The sequence below is a fragment of the Musa acuminata genome, chromosome BXJ3-8 (assembly GCF_036884655.1).
Source record: "Musa acuminata AAA Group cultivar baxijiao chromosome BXJ3-8, Cavendish_Baxijiao_AAA, whole genome shotgun sequence".
In the NCBI taxonomy this organism is placed as follows: domain Eukaryota; kingdom Viridiplantae; phylum Streptophyta; class Magnoliopsida; order Zingiberales; family Musaceae; genus Musa; species Musa acuminata.
In genome coordinates this window covers 39,023,515-39,047,074 of record NC_088356.1, presented here as the reverse complement: position 1 = coordinate 39,047,074, position 23,560 = coordinate 39,023,515, and the positions used below count along the sequence as shown (strand labels likewise).

Sequence of the window (23,560 nt, the reverse complement as noted above, 5' to 3'; positions counted from 1 at the left end):
ATTTAGTTGTTCAAGAGATTATTGTAATTCTTGAATTGTTTGATCTATTAGAATACTATCAGCAACTTATGGAATCTCAATGATTGATTGTTAGCACCAGTTTATACTTGGAGTGTTATGAACTATAACCAATCTATCATTTGATATGGAAGGTTGAGATTCTGTATGATCATGTGTAGAAACTATATTCCTGAAATGATCACTCCCACCGATCATGTCATCCTCAAGAAATTTAGCGATTCTTGATTCCACAATCCTAGTTGTGTGAGATGGACAATAGAACCTATAACCTTTAGACTTTTTGACATATGCAATAAAATACTCACTAATAGTCCTCGGGTCCAGTTTCTTCTCTTATGGATTATATATCCTGATCTTAGATGGACATCCACAAACACGCATATGTTGCAAACTTAGTTTCTAACATTTCCATAATTCAAATGGTGTCTTTAGGATAGTCTTGGTTTGAACTCGGTTAAATATATACACAGTCGTCTTTAGTGCTTCAGTCCACAAGAACTTAGGAAGATTAGAGTTGCTAAGCATACTCTGCACCATATCTAATAATGTTTAGTTTCTTCTTTCTACAACACTATTCTAGTCTAGAGAACCAGGGATAGTGTATTGGGCAACAATCCCATGTTCTTGAAGAAAATTATCAAAAGGACTAGGTGCTCATGTTTGACCATGTGTGTTCATGTTTGGACAATATATGACAGTATGAATGATCTCTAATATGTTTGAACTCCTATTAACATCCTTTTTGGACTTGTTGGTCTGCTTTCCCTTAATATAGTTCACACAAGTCTTAAAATTAGTAAAATCAAGAGTACTAAGTATCCCATCATTAACTAATCGTTTAATTCTTTATAGAGATATGACCTAATCTCTGATGTCATAACATAGAGGAGTCCTCATTAATATTGGACCTTTTAGTGCTAGCGTGAACATGCATTGAACTTTAAGTGTCATCATTTTGTAAGAAAATACGATAAAGACCATCAGACAAAATACCTTTCCCAACACAATCAGATTTATATAATAAACAAAATGATGTGTCTTGAAAATTAAAGAAATATCTAACGTACGAGTCTGGAAATAAAAATTAAGTTTCGTGAGAAACTTTGTACATAAAAGGTCCTTTCTAATTTTAAAACAAAACTACTACTTAAAGTTCAAATGCATATTCCAATTGTCTCCACATGTGAGCACATCTTATTACCTGATAAGATGCTTTGCTCACTTCCCATTAGCTTCCTTAAGTTTTGCGTACTAAAGAGTTTGCAATATGAATTGTGGATCGAAAGTCAATCCACCATGTTTTAATATTAACATTAATCATATTAGATTCATAACACACAAACGAGGATGGTTTACCATTCTTTTCAAGTCATTATTGAAATTTCATGCATTCCTTCGTCATGTGTCCCTTCCTTTTACAAAAGAAATACTTTACTTTTTTCTTGACATCAGCTTGGGGTGATATTTTACCTTTTCCCTATTGATGAGCTTTCTGATTGGTTTGATTTTTGTCAGTTTTATTTTTCCCGCGAGTGGTTACCACCAATGCACTCTCACCTAGTTCCATCACTAGCTTCTCTTCTTTTTGAACACACATAATCATTAATTCATTAATTGATCATTTGTCCTTATATTGTTGTATGAAATCTTAAAAAATTCATATTGTTGTGGAAGGGTGTTCAGAATATAGTGCACCAAGAAGAATTTTGACATATTAACCTCGAGTTTCTTAAGTTGAGTCGTAATATCTCACATTTGCATTATGTTCAGAATATAATGCACTCTCACGTACACCCTTTATGTTGGTGAGTCTAAGGGATGAGAATTTCATTATTATGGTACTTGCTAATGCCTTTTCCGAAGTGACGAATTGCTCATCAATAGCTTGTAGCAAGTCTTGGACCTTCTTGTGCTGGTCAACAGAATTATATATGCCAGCAGTTATCTTAGTTTTGTTAAACATCACGCTAAGCCGATTAGGTCGTTCCCATATAACGCGACCTCAGTTGGAGTGTTGGTATTAGTGATTGTAGACGGTTCATCTTTCTTAATAGCATAATCAATATACATCCTCCCTAAATGGAGGAGAATCCTCTCATTCCATATCTTATAGTTATCATCCCTAAGTTGAGGAATGTCACATCGAATATGAGAGAAATTAACATTTTAAGAAACTATATAAAATCAAACATATTTATGTCAAAATATTAAGGCTTAATAGTTTAAATGACATGTTTTACGAACGTAAAACATGCCAAAAGATAAATCTTATGACATAAAAATTACTTATGGGCTAATTTTTTAATTCATTCAAATATTTTTTATAAGAAAACTATCAAATTATATTTTAATTCATAATCTCTGTAGGTAAATTATGAAAATAATCTGATATTTTATCCTAATTAATTATATAAATATAATAAAAGATCATGTGCGATAACAATTATTATATTAAATATAATAAATTATAATATTATGACTAATTAATTATGTGATCCTTATTTTAACTTTATATATAATTTTAATTAATTAATAATGCTATGGCTAATCCCTAATTAATTAAGATTATATGAGTCACTAGACATTTTGAACATATAAAATTGACTAATAAGCATGAATTATTATAATTAAATATTCATATATAAGACGAGCATTTTATTGACTAAAAATACTAAAAATGTTCTCATGATTTTCAACATCAAAATATATCAATAAGTTTTAAAAAGAAACCAAAATCAAGCCATATTTATGGTATAAAAAATAAAAACTCTTTCGTAGAGGTTGATGACTTTGATACCAACTATTAGAGTTTTAATACCAAAATATATTTCTAAACTATTATAATAGAAATACAAGAAAACTAATGTGAAAACAAAAATTATATACCTTCGACCATTATTGTCAAGAATTTCAACTATGGTTTTAATGTATTTTGGCATTTCTCGGCTCAGAACTCTCGCCTTAGATGATGTAGGAAATCATTTAGAGTTGAGAGAGATGTTGAGCCACCAAAACTCTCGTTTATTTAAATGTTCTCCCATCAAGAATATTTATCATTAACGTTCAAGAATTAATTTAAATTTATAACATTTGGACCATAATAAAATTTTTTAATGATAATAAATAAAATATTTAATAATAAGGATGTGATAGGTGTTAAGAACTTAATTCCATAAGTCTAAATTAAATCAAATTAATACCAATGTGATCCAATATATCATCTGACTCTTTTTAATCTTTGATGTGGAAAAATAAAATGCATAATAAAGATTTTTGGTACATTGACAACACCATCCTCTTCATCTACCTGATCAGCTCAGTGTTCATCTACTTTGAAGAACTTGATGTAGGTCAACGTTGATGTAGGTTGACATGAAAGTCCACATAAGCTTATGTTGACAGTATTCCCTACAAGAGGTTAGAAACATGCAACTTACTTTAGACCAGCAATTGGTATCATATTTCGACAAGATGGAACCCAAACCAACCCATTCTCCAACTCACGACAGATTTTGATAGCCAGTGAAGACCATCACAAGAGCCTAATGGCTCTACCTTAACTACAAAATGATTGTGAACATGTTATTACTAAAACAAAATATAGTGCGATAACCAAGAATATCCCTTATAAGGATTCAAAGGATCTTTTCCGATGATGATGCATTGTTATTCTCTCGATACTTCAAAAAAGTTATATGATATCATAAAGGAGAATAAAACTCTCAAACCATCTAATCCCTTTTATTTATGAGCTATCGCCATGTTGAGGATAATTTTACTTGAGTAGAAGACCTTTGTTTTGTATATACACTGTGATAATAAACGATGTTTAACCCTTTCGTAGTGTCCTAACGATCTCTTGGAAGCCTCCAACTTGAACTTCAATGTAATACTAAAAATTTAATCATTAAACTTTTAACAATACGAAAGTATCTTAGCCCATCTCAATCTTTTATCCTACACAAACATTTTTTTATGGCAGTAGCATCTCATTATTCCAATATTTTGTGCATTTTATTTTATTTTTTTATTATTTTCCTTGGAATTCACTCTTTTTCCAAGAAAATAAATAAATAAAAGAGGTATTAGCATAAGAAATAATAATATGTGAAGGTCTCCCCAAAGCTAAAAAAGCTGAGTACTTCCCATTAAATGCCAACATAAATATGTTGCTCAGAAGTACATAAAGTGAGGCACTTCTTATCTACTATCAATGTCTTCCACATTTTTTAAAGCTCCTCCCCTTCCGCCATTAACCCCCACCACATCTCTAATTAATCTCCTCGCATCTCTCCATGGACATAAAATTGATGTGCACATGGGGGCTTCACACCATCTAATGCCTAGTTCTATAAATGACCCATTATTTAACCACATTCTTCATTAACTTACCTACTGCTCCAGTAATGAGACCTCTCCAAGGTCAGCACTACTTTTAATTCTCACTTCCTCAACCTTAATCGTGATGAATGGTGGAAACTTTTGAGATCTCATCCTTCTTTCAACACCATTGACTTAGTCTTGGATGCGCCACCTTTGTTGCTTCTAAGATCTCATCCATTGAGCTTTGGATAACACCTTAGAGAAGTAGAGAGGATGGTGTCTTTAAGGTTTGCTCGCATGCATGCATCAAACAAAGGACATTAATGTATGCTTATCTCTTGGTGGGGGAGAGGAGACAAATGTGTTGTAGAGCTACACGTCCTTCGTCTCTTCATTAAATTGGCAGTAAATGAGCATTTGCTGAGGGCTGTATATTTTAAGCCCCATGCATTAAGTTAACCCGTCTCGCATTCATGGCCATTGGCCATATCACTTTCTTCTCTCATCACCAACAAGAAAAAAGCAAAACCCTACACTACATTTCTTATCATATATATATATATATATATATATATATATATTAGTATTTGTTGTTTTGTGATGAAGACAAGCGATTGACCTCTACAAAGCTCTTATATAATGGCATTCATGGTGGTGTAGCTTCCACTGCTTGCTGCTAAGGAACACCCGTAGAAGCCACTCTTCTTCGCCATTGTCGGGTTCCAGAGCTGCTGCAGGTTGGTGACATGCGACTGTTCGAGGTTGGCATCGGTAACTCGAACTATTGAGCGTTATGGAGTACTGTTGTTTGTGGTCGCAGATAGGGTTTAGGGTGTTCGATAGGAGGACGACGATGAGCCGCCGCAGAGGCCAGAAGGTGGACCTGAAGCTGAACCTGGCGCCGCCGCCGCCGACGAGAGGAGACACGTCGAGAAGGGCGGCTGCCGCCGCTGTCAGCGACGGGGAGTCCTCGCCGAGCTCGTGCCTGTCGTCCGACGCCGACAGCCCCGAAGCGACGTCGTCGATGGTGCTCGCCGCCTGCCCCCGGTGCCTCATGTACGTCATGCTCTCCGAGGATGACGCCAGGTGTCCCAAGTGCAAGAGCGCCGTCCTCCTCAACTTCCTCCACGACTCCACCACCACCAAGACGACCAGGAAGCCCTGAACTCAGCCACAGCGGGCCGAGTCATCGTTCTTTACTGCGTCTCCTGGTCTTCTTCCTTGGCCGTCTCTCCTCTCTGTGCTCGTTCTCCTTGTCTTCTCTTTGAAGGTGATGTTAAAGCTGCAATCTTTACTGCCTCACGTTCTTGATGTTGAACGTGGAGAAGTGGGGTATGATTTATGGGTTTCTTAGTTGGGGACGCAAAGCCATAAGAACATAAATTAATGCTATGATAATTGTGGTAGTTGAGAACAATGGGGAATTACGTCAGATTATACAGACCATTTATTTCTACCCTCATCTTTCTCCTCGTTTCCCAGCCTTTAGTCCGCGGTTGGACTTCGCCATGCAATGGACCGAACGTGAACCGAGATCAACCCGATTCGATATATTGATATCAGATATGATTCGATCCAACGGCTAATTGCAAGTGAAATCCCACACGCCAACTCCCAAAACGTTCCCGTCTCACTCTTCGCCCCCCATCTCCTCTCCTCTGTCTTCTTTCCATCGTAATGCTTACCCGACGCTGTGAACCGCTGGCCAAGGGGTGGTCGGCCGTGGTTAGGCTCTGAGGTTAGGGCTCGATCTCGATCTCGGGTTGGAACGAAGAAGTCGGACCTGATCGGTTCGTCGGATCGAAGACCCGTTCTATGAGATCCGATCCGTTTACACGCCACCGATACTCATGCGCTGCGCTGTCGAATTCTTTACCCTGGTAACACCTACACATGTGGCTACCACACCAGATTTAGCGCTTGGGAGTGGGCCCACCTCCCCCACAACTTCCAATTACCTGCGGCGTACCTGACAGGGCCCACAGCCCATCTTATCCGATTCATTCTGAAATCAATTGGTAGAATGGTCCAATTCTGACCGCTGGTTCTTATCATTTCTGCCGGTCCCACCAATCCACATTGGAGAACTATAGTCTGAAGGTGGCATTAGTACTAAATGATTTAAATATATGTCAAACTATTCAAGACTTAAAGTTTATATATATATTATAGATAATTCATTCTATAAACTAATTTAATGATGCTCAAATTTAAATTGATATTACTACCGTCTTCAGAAATATTGGGAAGAATGGGAGTCAAATAGTTGATGGAAATAATAAAAAGGAATTTTAGGCATTTGAAATATTCATTCTTTTAAAAAAAAAATTAGGGATAGTTGACTTGCGTTTATTGGATGATAATTAGTAGTACATACAAAAAATTGTATATATTTGATGTTGTTATACTTTTAAGGGCATAAATCAAAGTTTATGAAATTTAGAAGAATCTGTGGATAAATGATCAAACATTTTTTTTGAACACGTGACAATTTTGAGTTAATGAGTTGATTTCTTTCCACCTGTATTTTTACATAAATAAAAATAATTCATGAAGGGAGAAACAAAAAAACACACTGAATCTGCTACCAGCCGTCTTGCCGTCGAGTCATCGCCGCCAACCGCGGAAGAGGCGGCGGAGGAAATCGACGCAGGGACCAAGCGACTCCACGGCGACGCAGCAACAGGTGACGAAGTCGAGGACCCGCCGGAGCGGCCCACTGAGGCGGCACTCGGTCTCCAACGGCGTCGGCTGGAGGTACGCGTGCGCGGCCTGCTTCACGAGGTGGTTCTTGATCCGGATCTCGCAGCCGCCGGAGCTCGCCGTAGACCATGTGGCTCCGGGCCGTGGCCGCCGGCCGATGAGATCCCGGAGGCTGGTGTACCCCGTCCCCTCCTCCGCCCGGGTGTGGCGCCCCAGTTCGCCGCCGCCGTTCGTGGAGCCTTGCTGCGGTGAGGGGTCCCCGACGTGGGTCGCCCCCGGCCTCCAGTAGTGAATTACGATATCGCCCCTGGCCGTTGTGCCTGTGGCTTGCTCGTCGGCGACGACTTCGCCTACCATCGCGAAGACCGAGAAAGATATAGAGAGAGCGAGGATATATATATATATATATATATATATATATATATATATATATATATATATAATCGTATGTTAATTGTCGTATATATGAATATGTGTATGTATTATCACATAACGGTAATACAATCTCGTGGCTCAAAATAACATATGCCGCAGTAGCAATCAACCTTAATTGGAATCCAAATTAGTTGGTATAGAACTGATTGGTTAGTTGATGAGTCGGACACATTCCGACTCTTATCTCGATCGGAACAATCGAGTCAAGTCACACCAAATTATTTGTGAACGGTCAAGATCATCTGAAAGCAGATGTGTTTACGATAGGCAGATATCAGGGCCGTCGGATTGACACAGCGCTCTAATTTAGACGTTTCACCCTTCAATAATTGGATCTGCGTCAGCCGTCCTTCTTTGGCCACTGCTTACTTTAACTACGTTGAATGGCAACAATTGTTAATTTAAGTGGACAAAAATGTAACTCGTCTTACTTTAAAAAAAAAATCTTAATTTTTCAGAATAGCTAACTTCGAATTGATCTAAAAAGAATAAAAGACTATTTTTTTATACCTTTAAAATATAATTTTCATTTGTTTCGGTGCTTAAAGCTTCAAATTGTATCATTACATTATCATAAATTTATTGTTTTTTATAATATTTATATGTATAATTTTAAAGTTATTATTATTATTTATATAATATATATGATATTATTTTTAATTTATTAATTAGAAACAATAAAGTCATATGAACTAAAAACAGATGTTTTTCTAAGGAATTTGGCCATGTAATTTTACTGGTGGAATTTATGCGATTTAAAAATATTTTTCTATAAGGCTAACGTGATTGGAAATTATACGAATCTATTTAATCATGATTTTATAAAGTTAGATTATTGAAAATAATGTCAGTTTCTGAGGGTTAGACGCCTCAATTTTCTTCTTTTTGATCCTTTAAACGGATCCAACCCGCGAGCTAACAGGTCATGTAAAACGGGTCCGCTCGTACCGGGTCGGATCTAAAAGATGGGTTCCGATCTCGAGCGAGCCTACCGTTATCCTCCCCGCCTCCCCTTGGAGGTGTTATCCTGTGACTCCGGTTCGCTACTTAAAGCCCAACAACTCCCCTCGCTCCCTCTCGAGTCTTATCCTAACGAAACCGGAGCGCACCGAATCGAGAGAGGGATAGGAAGCGAGAAGGGGAGATACATCGAGCTCCATCGCCATGGCTTCTTGCTACGTTCCTTCCGTCGCCTCCTCCAACGCTGCAACGCCGATGGCTTCCTTAGCTTCCCATCCGTACCCTCCCTCGAAAACCCTAGCCATCCCGAAAGGCTTTGTCGGCCTGAGGGCCGGCAGGACCTTCGGTGCTCGCTCTCCCCGATTGGCATCTGCTCCGAGATCATCCTCGAGAGGCTTCACCGTCAAAGCCTCAAGCGAGGTTCTGTTCCTCGGTTTCTTTTCTCTTCATGAATTTTGATGGTCTCGGTCTATTAGGGTTCGCTCTAAATGATGTTTCTTCTTGCAGAACGATCTGCCTTTAGTCGGAAATAAAGCTCCAGACTTTGAAGCGGAAGCTGTTTTTGATCAGGAGTTCATCAATGTATGCACATGTTGGCTTTTTTTCATGTACTCATTGGTCTGCGAAGCAACTGTGGTTTGATGTTGGCTTCTGTATTGTTTTTTCGAGAAAGCTTCTTTTGTTATATGCACTCGTTTTGGACATGATTAAGAAAGTTAATTATTGGTTTGAAATTACAGCATCTTGCCATGTAAGTTGTATCTGTGATTTGATGGGTGGTTAAGAGTGTTTAGGGATTTATTTTGTTTGCAAGGAGTTATGGAAAGCAATTAATTATGGTTAATCTCCACCATCTAATTATCATTTGACTGTTAGTTAAAACTCTGGACGAAGTTAATGCGCTATAAGAACTCATTATGGTTATAAGAACATTGGAGACATCTTAGGTGCTTAAAGATAGTTTTTAATTAAACTAACTAAGGTCGATGCTTATTTGAGTTTCTAGATCGATGCTAACCGGAGCGATATATGTGAAAAATTCTAATATTTGGAGGGATACACATATACGTTTATGCTATATAAAATTTGTAGGGGAAAATACGGTATTTCCAAACTTTGGGAGGACAGATATGTTAAAGACTCCTTTTTCATTGTTTTTTGTTTAATAAAGCTAGTTGTGATGCGCATGAACAATAAAATGCTTGGATCTGGGAGGGGAGGGGAGATACAAATTAACCTTAAGGTTCAAATGTTCTATCCATCTAAGAACTATAATAGAAAGAACTGTGATTCACTGGAAGGAACTTTAGTATTAATATTTGCTTATGTAGTTGACAAGATTTGAAATTCAAATTTCTTGTTAGATAAAGAGAAATTTTATTCAACTAAATGTATCCACAGTCTGCACAGGGAGTACATGTTCATTAGTAACTTTTGGGATTTACATGTCAGATTGTTCATAAGTGTATATATATCCTGAGCTATATCTGGAAACCTTGCATAAGTTTAGACCGAGGATACACATAAAACAGGTAGAAATTGTTTCCTTTATATCGTGGTAACTGTAGATGTTATAAAATTCCCGACATGGATTTTGTGTATGACCTTACATCTTAGGCAGCAGTGGCCATTTAGTTGTTTTTTCATTGGGTTCTCTTTCTCTCTGTAATTGATAATTAGAAGTTCTTTGCAAATGCTTAAAATGCCCTTAGGAAATTAAAATTTCTAAAGATCAAAATTTCTTCCTCTCTAATTGATAATTAGAAGTTATTACTTGCTCTAATATTGCAATCTTTGTTTGTTTATTCTCTTTCATTTTAGAATATTATTCATTTTTGCTTTGGTCATTACACCCTTGTTTATGTCTGTTGATTGCATGTCTAGATGCACACAATAAACCATCATTGTCCGTGACTGTTAATGATAGAACACCCTCAACCTTGCTCTATTATCATATTGACTGTAGCCATAACTCCCTAAGCTCCAAAAATGCAATTTGTCTGCTATCAAGCAATAATTTAGAGTAGCCTATGTTTTGAGTGTATTATGATTAATGAATGGAGATGTTTGTAAGCTTCATGAGCATCCATTATTTTAAACATTTTGAACTCCTCAAAGCTCTATTCTTTTAAGGTTCTATCACATAACTTGACAACAAAAGCAACTTTGGGAACTTTTTTATTATTTACTCGAGATTTAATGTGAATAATTTTCTTCAGCTTTAATCATTTCTCTGCCTTGGTAGGTCAAACTCTCTGATTATATTGGGAAGAAATACGTCATTCTGTTTTTCTATCCACTGGACTTCACATTTGTCTGTCCTACTGGTAAGTGCAAACTTTTTAACTTGGGAACACAATAAACATTTTAAGTAGAGTGATTTTATGGATGCATAATTAGACATTAAACTATCATTCCCTTTGTACAGAGATAACTGCTTTCAGTGACCGGTATTCAGACTTTGAGAAGTTAAATACAGAGATCTTAGGTGTTTCAGTTGACAGTGTGGTAAAGTGTTTTTTGCCCATATATGGAATTTGTTTTGCTCTTTACCTATTCATTTGATTTACGAAGTCTGATGTTTCTTTGGACTTAAAAGTGGACCGATGAGGTTCTGAGCGCTTCAAAATTATGCATGCAAACTTCTGAATTTAGTTTCTTAATTACTATGACTTCTGCTGATATATGAATTGTTCTTATTATGATAGCATAAGTAAGAAACTACTGATCTTGTTTGATTTACTATATAAGTTTCACAAGGGATGACCTCATAAGTTCTGCAGCAGAAGGTCTTCATTAAAAATTTTCCTTTTTCGTTGAAAATGCCTTTCTCATTTTTAAATGATTTTAGTTTCAGTAGTTTGGCCACATACTTTTCGGGGTGTCTATCTTGAGCATGGTATTTTGAAGTAGTTTGCCAGGTTATAAGAGGTTGAAGCCTTGAAGGTAGTAAGGCAAAAATGGCAAATCAGTTGTAGCTTCTGGTCCATCTTGCTTCCAGTACTGATATATAATCCTATTTCTTCCAATATCTGGAATTTATTGTTGTTTTCTAATCCTACTGATATCTCATCTGCAGTTCTCCCATCTTGCATGGGTTCAGACAGATAGGAAGTCAGGAGGTCTTGGGGATCTGAATTATCCATTGATTTCTGATGTCACTAAATCAATCTCAAAATCTTACAGTGTTTTGATTCCTGACCAGGTAAAGTTATGCATTTTTTTCATATTACAAATTATAAAATACCCAAGATATAATCTAGACAGTCTCATGTTTCTTAACATCAGGTTCCACCCCTTCCCTCGCAATTTGTTTTCAACATGTGGCAGATAAAAAGTGAAACCATTATGTGTCAATTGTATGATCTGACAGGGAATTGCATTGCGAGGACTATTCATCATTGACAAGGAAGGAGTGATTCAGCATTCAACCATTAATAACCTTGCGATTGGCCGGAGCGTTGATGAAACCTTGAGGACTCTTCAGGTAATGAGACCAAAATTTAATTTCACTCCCATGGCGATGCTGCCATGAAATTGGTGATACTCCATCATATTTTTGCTCTTTCGTAAAATGGTAGCTTGACACCAATACGAGATACATCACATGGTAAACCCAACTGTAGGATATCATATTTCTTGGATCCCACCTGATAAGGTCATAGTCTCATATTGATCGGAGAGTCAAGACCTAATAGAGAGTCAATCGACTCCTTTTCCAAATGTGCCTTTCCTGCGATGACAAGATTATCCAATTCCAAAACAGACAATTCCTCATGGTTAATAGAGTTGGCACATAGTTAGTGTGGGCCTTACCATCACCCATCATCACCTATGATTATGGCTCTTGCTATGAGATACACAGCTACTATGGTTCTTCAGCATTCAACACTATAACATGTTGTGTATCCCAATCTTAATTCATATATCTTGCCTTGCAGGCACTGCAATATGTCCAAGAAAACCCAGATGAGGTTTGCCCTGCAGGATGGAAGCCCGGAGAGAAGTCCATGAAGCCAGATCCCAAGCTTAGCAAGGAGTACTTTGCAGCTATTTAGGTAAGAGCAGTATAATTGTGTCCATGGCCAAGTCTTCTTCTACTGTTGTTTGGAAGAGTCTGGGTGGAGTTTTGTTGCCCTTGATGGCTTTTGCCCAACCATGTCCTGATGTTATTGTGGTTTATTCCATAAAATTGTCCCAATATCCTATCATTGCTTTGGCCCATTCAAGAAAAGACCGGCTTCTTTTTACCGAACCAATTGGGCCGACCACCGATCGACCACGGTTTTAAATCTCGACCTGAGCACGGATATTGACGTGCTGAGTGTGTGTCGACCCGCTAGCCCTTCATGATGGCCTGCACAAACCGTAGAAAACGAGGAAAAGAAGAGGAGGCAATACTCGTAGGAGGAGACAATACGAGTATATATCATGAGCAATTTCATGATTCGCATGTCAAAAACTATGTTGGATACGTAAATATTGATCGATATACATATTGGTTTTATTGTTTGCTAAACCTTAAAGTAGACTGTTTGCATCCTTATTTTTCTATTTAAGCTCCTTTCAAATTAGATTCAACAATATCTTAATTAAACTTATGTTCTGATGTAAACCTTAAAATTATAAACCTCAAAATAGACCACTTCATAAATTACAAGTTTTTTCTTTCTTTAACCAACAAACAATAGCAATGGTTTTCAGCTAAGGAATCATCGTAAACACCGATCGATTGATATTTATTGGTTTGCAAATCTTATGATAGACTTATAATTTTATGGTAATCATTATGAAACTCAATTTCCCTAGAAAGCTCATCTCCGATTAAATTAATTAATAAATACTCTAATTAAACCTAGCCGGATTGGAGATTCAGTTCATCTTCCCTCAACTCATTGCGGTGCTTTTCTCCGATTGAAAGAGACAGTGACTTAGGTTTGTGCTCTCTCTTTCAAATCACAACCTTTTTTATTGTTCTTTTTCTTTGATCTCATGGCTGTAGGTAGTATATCGTTTTCAAGGACCAACCTGGTTTAACTTTAGGGTGTTAAAAGAAGACTATTATTGAGGCAATCTGCCCCTTGATGGTGATATAGCCAACCTATAAATCTCATCAATCCCAGCTCGGAAACCTCAATTGCATGCTTAGCTCAGTAGATTTTATTTTTGAAAAACAAATAATAAAAAAAAAATCAAATCTCTATATTTCACACATTATTCATCTACCGCTTTTACCATTATAGAAAGAAAAAGGGTCTTTTCATTGAATTATTTGTACATGACAATTGCACCATAATATAAATATTTAACCTTATATTAATCATTGCTGTATGTGAATCTCCCACATCCTTTTTCTGAAATATATGAATACATCTAATCCAAGATGGATCAAAGTTAAGGATGCATCTAAACTCTAAATGGATATCTCCATTGCCACTGGAATCATGATTCATGATCATTAAAAGATAGTACAAAAGAACTATAAATATAGAGGACACATTGGTCCAACCCACCATGTCTAGGAATAAAACTAGCTTTTTTTTTTTTTTTTTGAAGTTACTCATAATGCAAGTAACATACAAAGGTCAAAAAGGAGAATCTGATTTGGTTTATCTTAATGAATTTCATCATGAAAAATATGATAAAATTTTTGTATCGATAATCACAACACCCAAAACATATGTTTTCCATAATATTTTAACTCAGACCATATGCTTGGATTTAGTTCACTTGTCAATATTACTTTAATTTAAATAAAAAGTATAGATTTGTTACGTATCGACATATCGAGATATTTGATTGATTCACAATGAAAAAAAAGAAAAAAAAAAAAGGAGAAAAAAAAATTGGAGTAAGTTGATTATGGGTGCGAGTCATAACCCTTTTAGAACAAAGGGGATTATTGAGAACTTTAAATTCTAAAGTTAAAAAAAAATAATTTACGATCCAATTTATGTATGTTATCGTACAATAATTTATGAATTAATTGGAACCAAACCAAAATTAGTAACAATAATGAAGGGTTTGGACAAGTGGCAACTCAAACTAAGTTCTCTTTCTAATCAATAAGAAATTGTTACTGATACACACAAATTCGATAGGAGAGAATAAATCAAAGTGTGTAATTATATATACATATATAATATATATATGGAGTAAGTTGATTATGGGTGCGAGTCATAACCCTTTTAGATCAAAGGGGATTATTGAGAATTTTAAATTCTAAAGTTAAAAGAAAAAATAATTTACGATCCAAATATGTTATCGAACAATAATTTATGAATTGATTGGAACCAAACCAAAATTAGTAACAATAATGAAGAGTTTGGACAAGTGGCAACTCAAATTAAGTTCTCTTTCTAATCAATAAGAAATTGTTAATGATATACACAAATTCGAATCAATCAAAGTGTGTAATTATATATATATATATATAATTACACACTTTGATTGATTCTCTCATCATCATCATCCATGTTCTTAGTGGTGGGCCTGCTGTTGTTTCATGTCCCCAGTAAAGTCAAGCAGGTTTGATTCATCCATCCAAAGGAGAGCTTTCCAACTTGTAGCATAGCATGCTCTTCTTCTATTAACAGCTGCCTTTGTCGTAAAGCTTAAACACACCCACCCAGCTTTTGATTTCCTTTACGCACAGTGCTGAGGGTGTTGGCTCTCATGTGATCACCTCCTCACCATGCCATTCCATTCATCCATGGAGGCCAGCCGAGTCTTTCTCTGTGCCATTCCGTGTGTGCATCATTCTTACTCACATTGCCTAGGGAGAAAGAGAGCGTGTGTGAATCGGATGCGGATCCGCTTTAGTTCTGCCGTTAATGGATGTTGCTTAGTGGATCGACCCATCACCATACATACATACCATCAGATGGAGCGCCACGGGTCGGACCAAATAATTCTTATTCGGATCCGCGCAAAGGAATCGGAGAGGATCCGAACCCGGAGAAGAGGCATATCGGATCGGCTAGGCTCATCGCCAGCGAGGAACGAACGGTGGACGAGTTGGCGTGGGCCCCACCGCAGGTTATGCCTCCGGGGCCCATCCCCTCCAAAGCTAGATCAGATGGTCTCCGTCAGCCCACCTTATCCGATCTGACGGTTGAGGTCGTCGGAAGACAGCTCACTCTCGGCTATTTTTAATAAATAAAATTACCTACTTATTATTATAACCATCTTAGAAACCAGTCTTGTCATTGGTGGAACCAAACGAACTCACAGATGTCACTTGAAAGGTAAGTACGTGGGTGAATCAGAAATGGTGTTTTTCTTTTTAGTGTCGCTGACACTGCACAGCTTGCCATGGTGGGCAAGAAAGAATGGGAAGGCAAAAGTCGCTCTCTCTCTCTCTATTCGAAACCTTTTGTGGCATATAAAACCCCCTCGCCTTCTCTCCACTCTTCCGTCGCCCGTTTCCGCTTCCCTCGAAAGAGCCCCGCGCCTCTCCTCCCCGGCGGAGCATCCGTCCACCGCTCAACCGCCTCCATTCTGCTATCGATAGGGTTCGCACTCTGCCTCCACTTCTCTAGTCTTAAAGCGGTCGAAAGATTTTTATCTTTTCATTGTTCGTTCCTGAATCGTATTGAGACTTTCGATCGGGAGATCGAAGATCGGTTAGATTTTCCTTTCTGTTATTTGAGTCTGGTGATCGGAGGTCGGATCTCGAGCGAGGTCCATTGAAGGATTGTTATGTTCTTAAGATCTGCATCTGGCACCTGTTTCCGTGTGTCATTTGCTTCATTCACTTCTTTGCATGTGCTATCTTTCACAGGAGATTTCGATGTCGTATGTATGGAATTTACTGGATTAGCCACTTGCGAGCTCATGTGACCTTTGAGAAGTTTGATCACCATGTCCAGGAATATGTCTGAGCCTCTTTTCAATGAATTGCGAGTAAATTCCAGATTTGAGGACGCGGTCGTCTCTAATAATTGGAGATCATTGTAACATGAATCTGTTCTATTTGGTCTGCGGTGATTATGTTAGGCAATAATTAGATGATTGGAGTGTTAGAGGAACTCAGATATACATCGCCTCTGTGCAATTTGTTTGATGGCTTTCGAGAGATTTGCAGCTGAAGTATAATATTTGTTTGCAGCTCTTAGAAAGTTTGAATTTTGACCACATCATTGTCATGCCTGAAACATTCTCAAATACCATTTTGAGTGATCATTGTTTGTTCAATCTGCCATTTCTGTGAGACTAAAATGACAGCCTCATTGGTTATAACAGTGACGAGATAAAACTATAGTCAGATGTTTATATATATGTGTGAAACTTTGATTGTTCTGACTACAACCTAATTTTTTGCAGATCATAAAGAAATGGCTGATGGTGAGGAAATCCAACCTCTTGTCTGCGACAATGGTACTGGGATGGTCAAGGTTAGATATCCTATCCAGATTCCAGAATGTTCTCTTGTATACTCGTACTGGATATTGTGCATTAGTATAATTTCCATCATGCAGGCTGGTTTTGCTGGAGATGATGCTCCTAGGGCTGTGTTCCCTAGCATTGTAGGCCGACCTCGTCACACTGGTGTCATGGTTGGGATGGGCCAGAAAGATGCCTATGTTGGTGATGAGGCTCAGTCCAAGAGAGGTATCCTTACTTTGAAGTACCCTATTGAGCATGGTATTGTTAGCAATTGGGATGACATGGAGAAGATCTGGCACCACACTTTCTACAATGAGCTTCGTGTCGCCCCTGAGGAGCATCCTATATTGCTCACTGAAGCTCCTCTTAACCCCAAGGCCAACAGAGAAAAAATGACGCAAATCATGTTTGAAACCTTCAATGTGCCTGCTATGTATGTTGCAATTCAGGCTGTTCTCTCCCTGTATGCCAGCGGTCGTACAACTGGTATGTCTCATTTTGTATTACTAATTACTTGTATTTATGATTACACAGCTAATATGTTGCATTCATTCGATGAAAGGTATTGTTCTGGATTCTGGTGATGGTGTGAGCCATACTGTCCCAATCTATGAAGGATATGCTCTGCCTCATGCCATTCTTCGTCTGGATCTTGCTGGTCGTGATTTGACCGATGCCTTAATGAAGATCCTGACCGAGAGAGGTTATTCATTCACGACAACAGCAGAACGGGAAATTGTCAGGGACATTAAAGAAAAGCTTGCATATGTCGCATTGGACTATGAACAGGAGCTAGAGACCGCCAAGAGCAGCTCTACTGTGGAAAAGAGCTATGAGCTTCCTGATGGACAGGTTATTACAATCGGTGCCGAGAGATTTAGGTGCCCAGAAGTCCTCTTCCAGCCATCCATGATTGGTATGGAAGCTGCTGGCATCCATGAGACCACTTACAACTCCATTATGAAGTGTGATGTGGATATCAGGAAGGACCTGTATGGCAATATAGTTCTCAGTGGTGGTTCCACAATGTTCCCTGGAATTGCTGACCGGATGAGCAAGGAAATCACAGCCCTTGCCCCAAGCAGCATGAAGATTAAGGTGGTTGCCCCACCTGAGCGGAAGTATAGTGTCTGGATAGGTGGCTCTATTCTTGCCTCACTTAGCACTTTCCAGCAGGTAATTCCATTTATCACGGTTTTGTTATTTTCTTTTGTTAATTTACTCATTCAAACATTACATAATATGCATGCTAGATGCTCACAACAGGACTCAAACTCTTGACCTCCTAACTGTGCACGCGATGCAATGTCTCCTCGGAGGCTATTTTCATAATTATATTCTAGTTTCTTACCAGCAACAGTTATTTTGTCCCTGTTCTGAGTTTATATCTGCAAATCAAATTCCTTTATTGTTAATTCTGGCTTATCCTACACCAGTTTTTATGTGCCAAGTTGCTTATTCCGAATCTATCCATTTTGATGCAACAGATGTGGATTTCCAAGCAAGAGTATGAAGAATCTGGACCTTCTATTGTACACAGGAAATGCTTCTGATGAATATCTTGGTTCAAGCCTTCTCTGCTTTTGTCGGGGTAGTTTTTTGGTGTCAGTTTGGTAATGTCTCCATATTGTTGTGGCTCTGTTGAGGTTATATTGGCTTTGCTTGGGATTTGTACGTGCAACACTATCATTGTATTCAATGCCTGCCATAAGATGAGCAAGCGTTCCTTGTTCTTACTTTCTTTCGGCAAACTAGGCTGTTCAAGTCTGGCAGTAGTATTAGGAGTATATATACGATACAACCTGATCTGTGCTTTGCTTTTTCTTTTTTCTTTTCGGTGACATGTTGTATTCTTGTTTATTAGATCGATCGTGTTCAAGTTTGAGAGAGCATCAGATTTATCTGCAAATTCTTTCACTGTGTGGATTTTGTTGCATGTCACCCAAATTGTGTTCTGAGAGCAAGATTTCCAATGTGTTTTGTTCACTCTAAATTGCCAATGTCTGCTCTGCTTCATTATTAGTGTATTTAAAGTCACTAAGCAAGTTGAAGGCCAACCATTACTGTTAGCTCAGCTTGTTTAGCATTGTGAAGGTTTTGCTTTAGTGAGAAATATTTAGGCTTTGAGCATCTGCAGTTAAAAAAGAATAGGATATATTTGTTTTCTTTTTTTCTTCTTTCCGTCCCATCCCAATATAAATAAAAAAATTATAGTATTATCTATAAATATTATATTTTTAACATAAAATATAAAAAAATTAAAATTATGGTCCAATCAGGTGACCCATTGGCTCAACCGATGATCATAGTTGATCAAGTCGATAACCGATTCAATTTTGATGATTATGATTTTATATTTTATTTTAAATTTAGTCCTATCTTGGATCAAATATGCTTTAGCAAATTATTTGTGCAGGATTTTCTGAAGCAACCAAAGGTGTTTGAGAGTATTACTTGACTAGGAAATGTGGGTATATGCACCATTATCCATCCCTTTGTTTCCCACCATACACTTTGTTCCCACACTTGTACACATGCACTCCACAAGGTTTCAAGTCATGAAATAAAGCATTAATTACTTTGTTGTGAATATGGAAGAATTCAAGATAGGGAAGTTGTGGAAAAATGTCACCAAACTTTGTTGTGAATAGATGATGACTTGTCTGACTGCCATGTAAGAAATCAAGATAGTTGCCATTTCATAGCAAATATATATATATATATATATAGCAGTAAATTGGACTGTGAACATTTGACTTGTCTGACTGCCACATAAGAATTCCAGAAAGGCCTTCAACAATGTTGACTATCCTCATTCAACTGGCAAATTTTGAGTATCATTAGGGGTATTAAAAACCTTTTGAAACTTTGTGTTGAAGAGACACTCTTTAATTTTTAGAGAGAGAAACTGTGTGGCTGAATGACTTGCTAATTTTGTCAGAACCAATAACTGTAATAGGTCTTCAATGATAGTTTTCCCAACGAGTTATATTTTTTGCTATTCAAGTAATATGTCTTTACTTTTTGGGAAAATTAAAAGAAATCAAGATATTTGCCATTTCATAGCAAAAATAGAGCAAGTTGTGGATAAATGTCAATAAATTACATTAAACATATGACTTGTCTAACTTCCATGCAAGAAATCAAGATATTTGCCATTTCATAGCAAAAATAGAGCAAACTTGTGGAGAAATGTTAGCAAATTGCATTTTAAACATATCACTACTCCCAATGCCACACAACAAATCAAGATATTTTCCATTCCATAGCAAAGCTATGGAGAAATGTTAGTAAATTGCATTGTAAACAGATGACTTGTCTGATTGCCATACAATAAATCAAGATTGTTGCCATTTCATAGCAAAAATAAAGGAAATTATGGAGAAATGTCAGTGAATTGCATAGTAAACAAACATATTATTTGTCTGACTTCCATATAAGAAATTGCATTTTAAACACATCACTACTCTGACTGCCGCATTATAAATCAAGATATTTTCCGTTTCATAGCAAAAATAGAGCAAAGTTAAGAAGAAATGTTAGTAAATTGCATTGTAAACTTATGACTTGCCAGACTGCTATATCAGAGATCAAGATATTTGCCATCCCACAAAAAAAAAAAGGAGCAAAGTTAAGAAGTAAGGTCAACAAATAGCAATTTGAACAGATCACTAGTCCGACTACCATATAAGAAATCAAGATAATTGGTCATTCCATAGCAAAATCAGAACACTGTTGTTAATAATTCTCAATAGATGTTCCCAATAGAACTACGGCTGGGAAGAGAGGTTGTAAAACCCAAGTTTTCGGGCTGCAAAATGGCTTTGCTTTTTCACTGTGACTCTACCTCAATAAACAGTTCCTCCAGATGATTTTGAACCCATATTGTAAACTAGCTGTTGCTTGTTGTTGGGCTTGAATCCTCATCAGATTTAGCTTCCAAAGGCTGCTCCAAAGGTCTTTCGGCGTCCGAACTACCTTTCACTTGACCCGGGCCAGTGGAAACTTTGACAGTCGCTGTTCTGAGCAGCCGCTCCCCCAGAACAAATCCACGACGGAGCTCTTGTGAGACAATGCCGGCTTTGAACTGTTGGGATTCTTCTCTTGCAATAGCCTCATGGATCTATAAGAACAGAAGGCTTGGAATGTGAATCAACTTAACTTCCATCAGTTTAATCAAATACACCAAGAATGTGCAACAAGGCAGGAAGTAAACTTTATCGAATAATCAACAGAAAATGCAGTTCAACGGCCAAAATTTAATCTGCTACAGGAGCTCCTGAGACCAAGTTTGAAGTAAATATAAAACCTGAGAAGTCAAGAAAAAGTAATATCTGGCTTACAAATTGAGTTTGATTCTTATCAATATAACAACCGAAATAAATATTAATATCAATACTTTAAGGTCCCACACAACCTCTTGCCATGTAAAACTTTAGAGAACAAGGCAGGAACAAAATCTTCCCACTTTGTGAAGAAAGAAAGCACAGCAATTCCTATTCAAATGATGATCCATGGATGCATAAACTCTTTCATCTGGTTCCCTAATATAGAGACACCACACGTTCGTGAAACACTGATGATCGATTAATGCTTAAAGTTCCTCATGACATCTAATAACAAACATTATTCCAATATATAATCGATACAATCAACATTCCTAGCGCATTTTGGCACCACTTGGCAACATTTTAAGTGCTCACATACTTCTAGTTAGTGCTAGGGCTGAGCTTGGACTCAAGGACAGCTGGATGTTTAATTTGTACTATACTAGGAAAACCTTTGACTGCCTACTTTAACTAAAAGTGGCAGATCTCAAGGCATCCAGGTGGATATAAATACATGCTGGGAGTCACATAAGCTAAATGTTGATTTAACCAAACCATCAATTAGGTCATACATACATGAGGGCGGGCCTCAGTACAGTAGTAAGGTTGTTCCTTTGCGACTTGGGAGACTAGGGTTCAAGTCACGAAAATGACCGCTTTAAATATTTAAGAATAAGGTTGCGTACGTTGACCCTCCCCAGACCTCGAATCGGTGGGAGCCTCAGGTACGCCCCTTTTGTTTTATCAATTAGGTCAACCTCACGATGGCTCAGAATAAAAAAAGGACCTTGTATCAACTAATGCTGCCAATAGTTCTTAATATTTATTTCTTTACCTAACTAGAAACCAACAAAAATATAATCTCATAAGAAAATGAGTGCAAACAACGTGTGCAAAGGATAATGTACTGTCGACTTCTAAGTAAATAACCTGGACTTCAGTGCATGCTGGAATAGACAGAAAGATCTGCAGTGGAAGGATTTTAAGAGGTCAACTTACAGAAGGATCAAACGGCTTGCCCTCAGTCTCTACCAGAGCCACACCCAAGCTTCTCATGACCTCCACAAACTGCTTGTATATGCCTTGATAACTTGTCTCGATCTTCTTCTCCTTCTCTGTTTCCGGTTTTATCTCCTTTTTGGTGTTTTCAAAACTGTCGACCATGGGCAACAAACTCTCAATCACATCCCCTTGTATATCGGATGTAAAGTTAAGGCGGTCCTTCTCAGACTGTTTTCTAAAATTCTCGAAATCAGCTTTCAGTCGAAGGAAACTTTCCTTGCCAGAAGCTATCTCTGCTGTGATCTCTGCAAATTTTGCAGTCAAATTATTCTTCTCATTCTCAGTAATACATATCAGAGTCTCGTTTTCTTGGGCACTCTTTTCATCTCCATCTATAATAGCCTTCTTGTATGCTTGAATGAGGGTCTTCATTGCAGGCAGGTCTTTTTTATCAACTGCTCCTGATATCTGGTTCTCTTCATCACCATTTATAGTCTGAAGCAAATTAGTACCATCATCAACATATTTATCAAATTTAGTTTAAATAAGAAGAATGCATTTTATAAAAAGCTGAAATTATTTCTCTTCCAGTAATCGTATTACTTTTGTCCCCAATTCCTTATCCATCTATATAGGATGGTCTGCAAATTGAACCTTTTTTCCTTAAATTATAGAAATTTATAGCAAATTTAGTAGTCTCTATTTAACTAATCATTCAAAGAAGAAGAAGAAGAAGAAGAAACTACATCTAACGTTATACAGCCAACAAAACTTGAATTTTCAGCTGAAAGAGATACAGTGAGAGCAGTTTTTGTGAACAGACTATCAAAATAATATTCTTTTCCCTGATTTGACGACAAATTGAAGAATTCGTTGCAATTTTAAGAGAGTAAAGCACTGGGAAATGCAAGATCCGAACTTGTGCATAACAATTCATGTTCAACGACAAAAGACGTAACAAAAAGAACCTTCTTTGAGCATCAAACCAATCCATAGGGACATACCGATCACAATTGCTGAGTTCTTATCCTACTGGATTCAAGAATTGGAATCGACCGGGTTAAAATTGAAGAGCGAAAACGAAAAAGGAAAAAAGGCTGGCACCTTTGAGGTGGAATCTGCGACATTGACGCACGCCTTGAAGGGTCTCCGGGGCTGCTGCGAAGATGAGAGGGCGGATCTGCCTATCGGGTGCCGGTGGACAGGCAGCGCTGTCGGAGTTTGGGTTTTGGTGGGTCGGGAGGCCGAGAGTGGGCGGCGAGAAGCGAAGGAGAGGGAGTGACTGGCGATGGCGGCCATGACGAGAGCAATCCACCAACCCGAGACGGCTTCTCTCCGTCTCTAATGCGCTTCAATTTTATGGTGGGATTAAATAATATTTATAAAAACAAAAATAAAAG

General features: G+C 37.7%; 4 protein-coding genes across 4 annotated transcripts; 3 read left to right on the top strand and 1 right to left on the bottom strand.

The window, feature by feature from the left end:
• The first annotated feature begins 5,137 nt into the window (after window positions 1-5,137).
• LOC135644187 (protein GL2-INTERACTING REPRESSOR 1-like) lies at window positions 5,138-5,509 on the top strand. Its single transcript, XM_065161654.1, has one exon. It carries the CDS (start codon window positions 5,138-5,140, stop codon window positions 5,507-5,509), a length of 372 nt encoding a protein of 123 aa, XP_065017726.1.
• Window positions 5,510-8,557: 3,048 nt separating this feature from the next.
• LOC135646101 (2-Cys peroxiredoxin BAS1, chloroplastic) lies at window positions 8,558-12,653 on the top strand. The gene is made up of 7 exons (XM_065165252.1): window positions 8,558-8,862; window positions 8,950-9,024; window positions 10,688-10,769; window positions 10,871-10,950; window positions 11,522-11,647; window positions 11,816-11,929; window positions 12,384-12,653. The coding sequence occupies exons 1-7, from the start codon at window positions 8,647-8,649 to the stop codon at window positions 12,498-12,500; spliced, it is 810 nt and encodes a 269-aa protein (XP_065021324.1). The 5' UTR covers window positions 8,558-8,646; the 3' UTR covers window positions 12,501-12,653.
• Window positions 12,654-15,788: 3,135 nt separating this feature from the next.
• On the top strand, window positions 15,789-18,747 carry ACT2 (actin-7). Its single transcript, XM_009415134.2, has 5 exons — window positions 15,789-15,956; window positions 16,768-16,838; window positions 16,923-17,316; window positions 17,393-18,006; window positions 18,318-18,747. Exons 2-5 carry the CDS (start codon window positions 16,779-16,781, stop codon window positions 18,381-18,383), a joined length of 1,134 nt encoding a protein of 377 aa, XP_009413409.1. The 5' UTR covers window positions 15,789-15,956; window positions 16,768-16,778; the 3' UTR covers window positions 18,384-18,747.
• Window positions 18,748-20,518: 1,771 nt separating this feature from the next.
• On the bottom strand, window positions 20,519-23,495 carry LOC135644776 (uncharacterized). The gene is made up of 3 exons (XM_065162676.1): window positions 23,265-23,495; window positions 22,158-22,655; window positions 20,519-20,953 (listed from the first exon to the last, which is right to left on the bottom strand). Exons 1-3 carry the CDS (start codon window positions 23,457-23,459, stop codon window positions 20,723-20,725), a joined length of 924 nt encoding a protein of 307 aa, XP_065018748.1. The 5' UTR covers window positions 23,460-23,495; the 3' UTR covers window positions 20,519-20,722.
• Window positions 23,496-23,560: the final 65 nt, after the last annotated feature.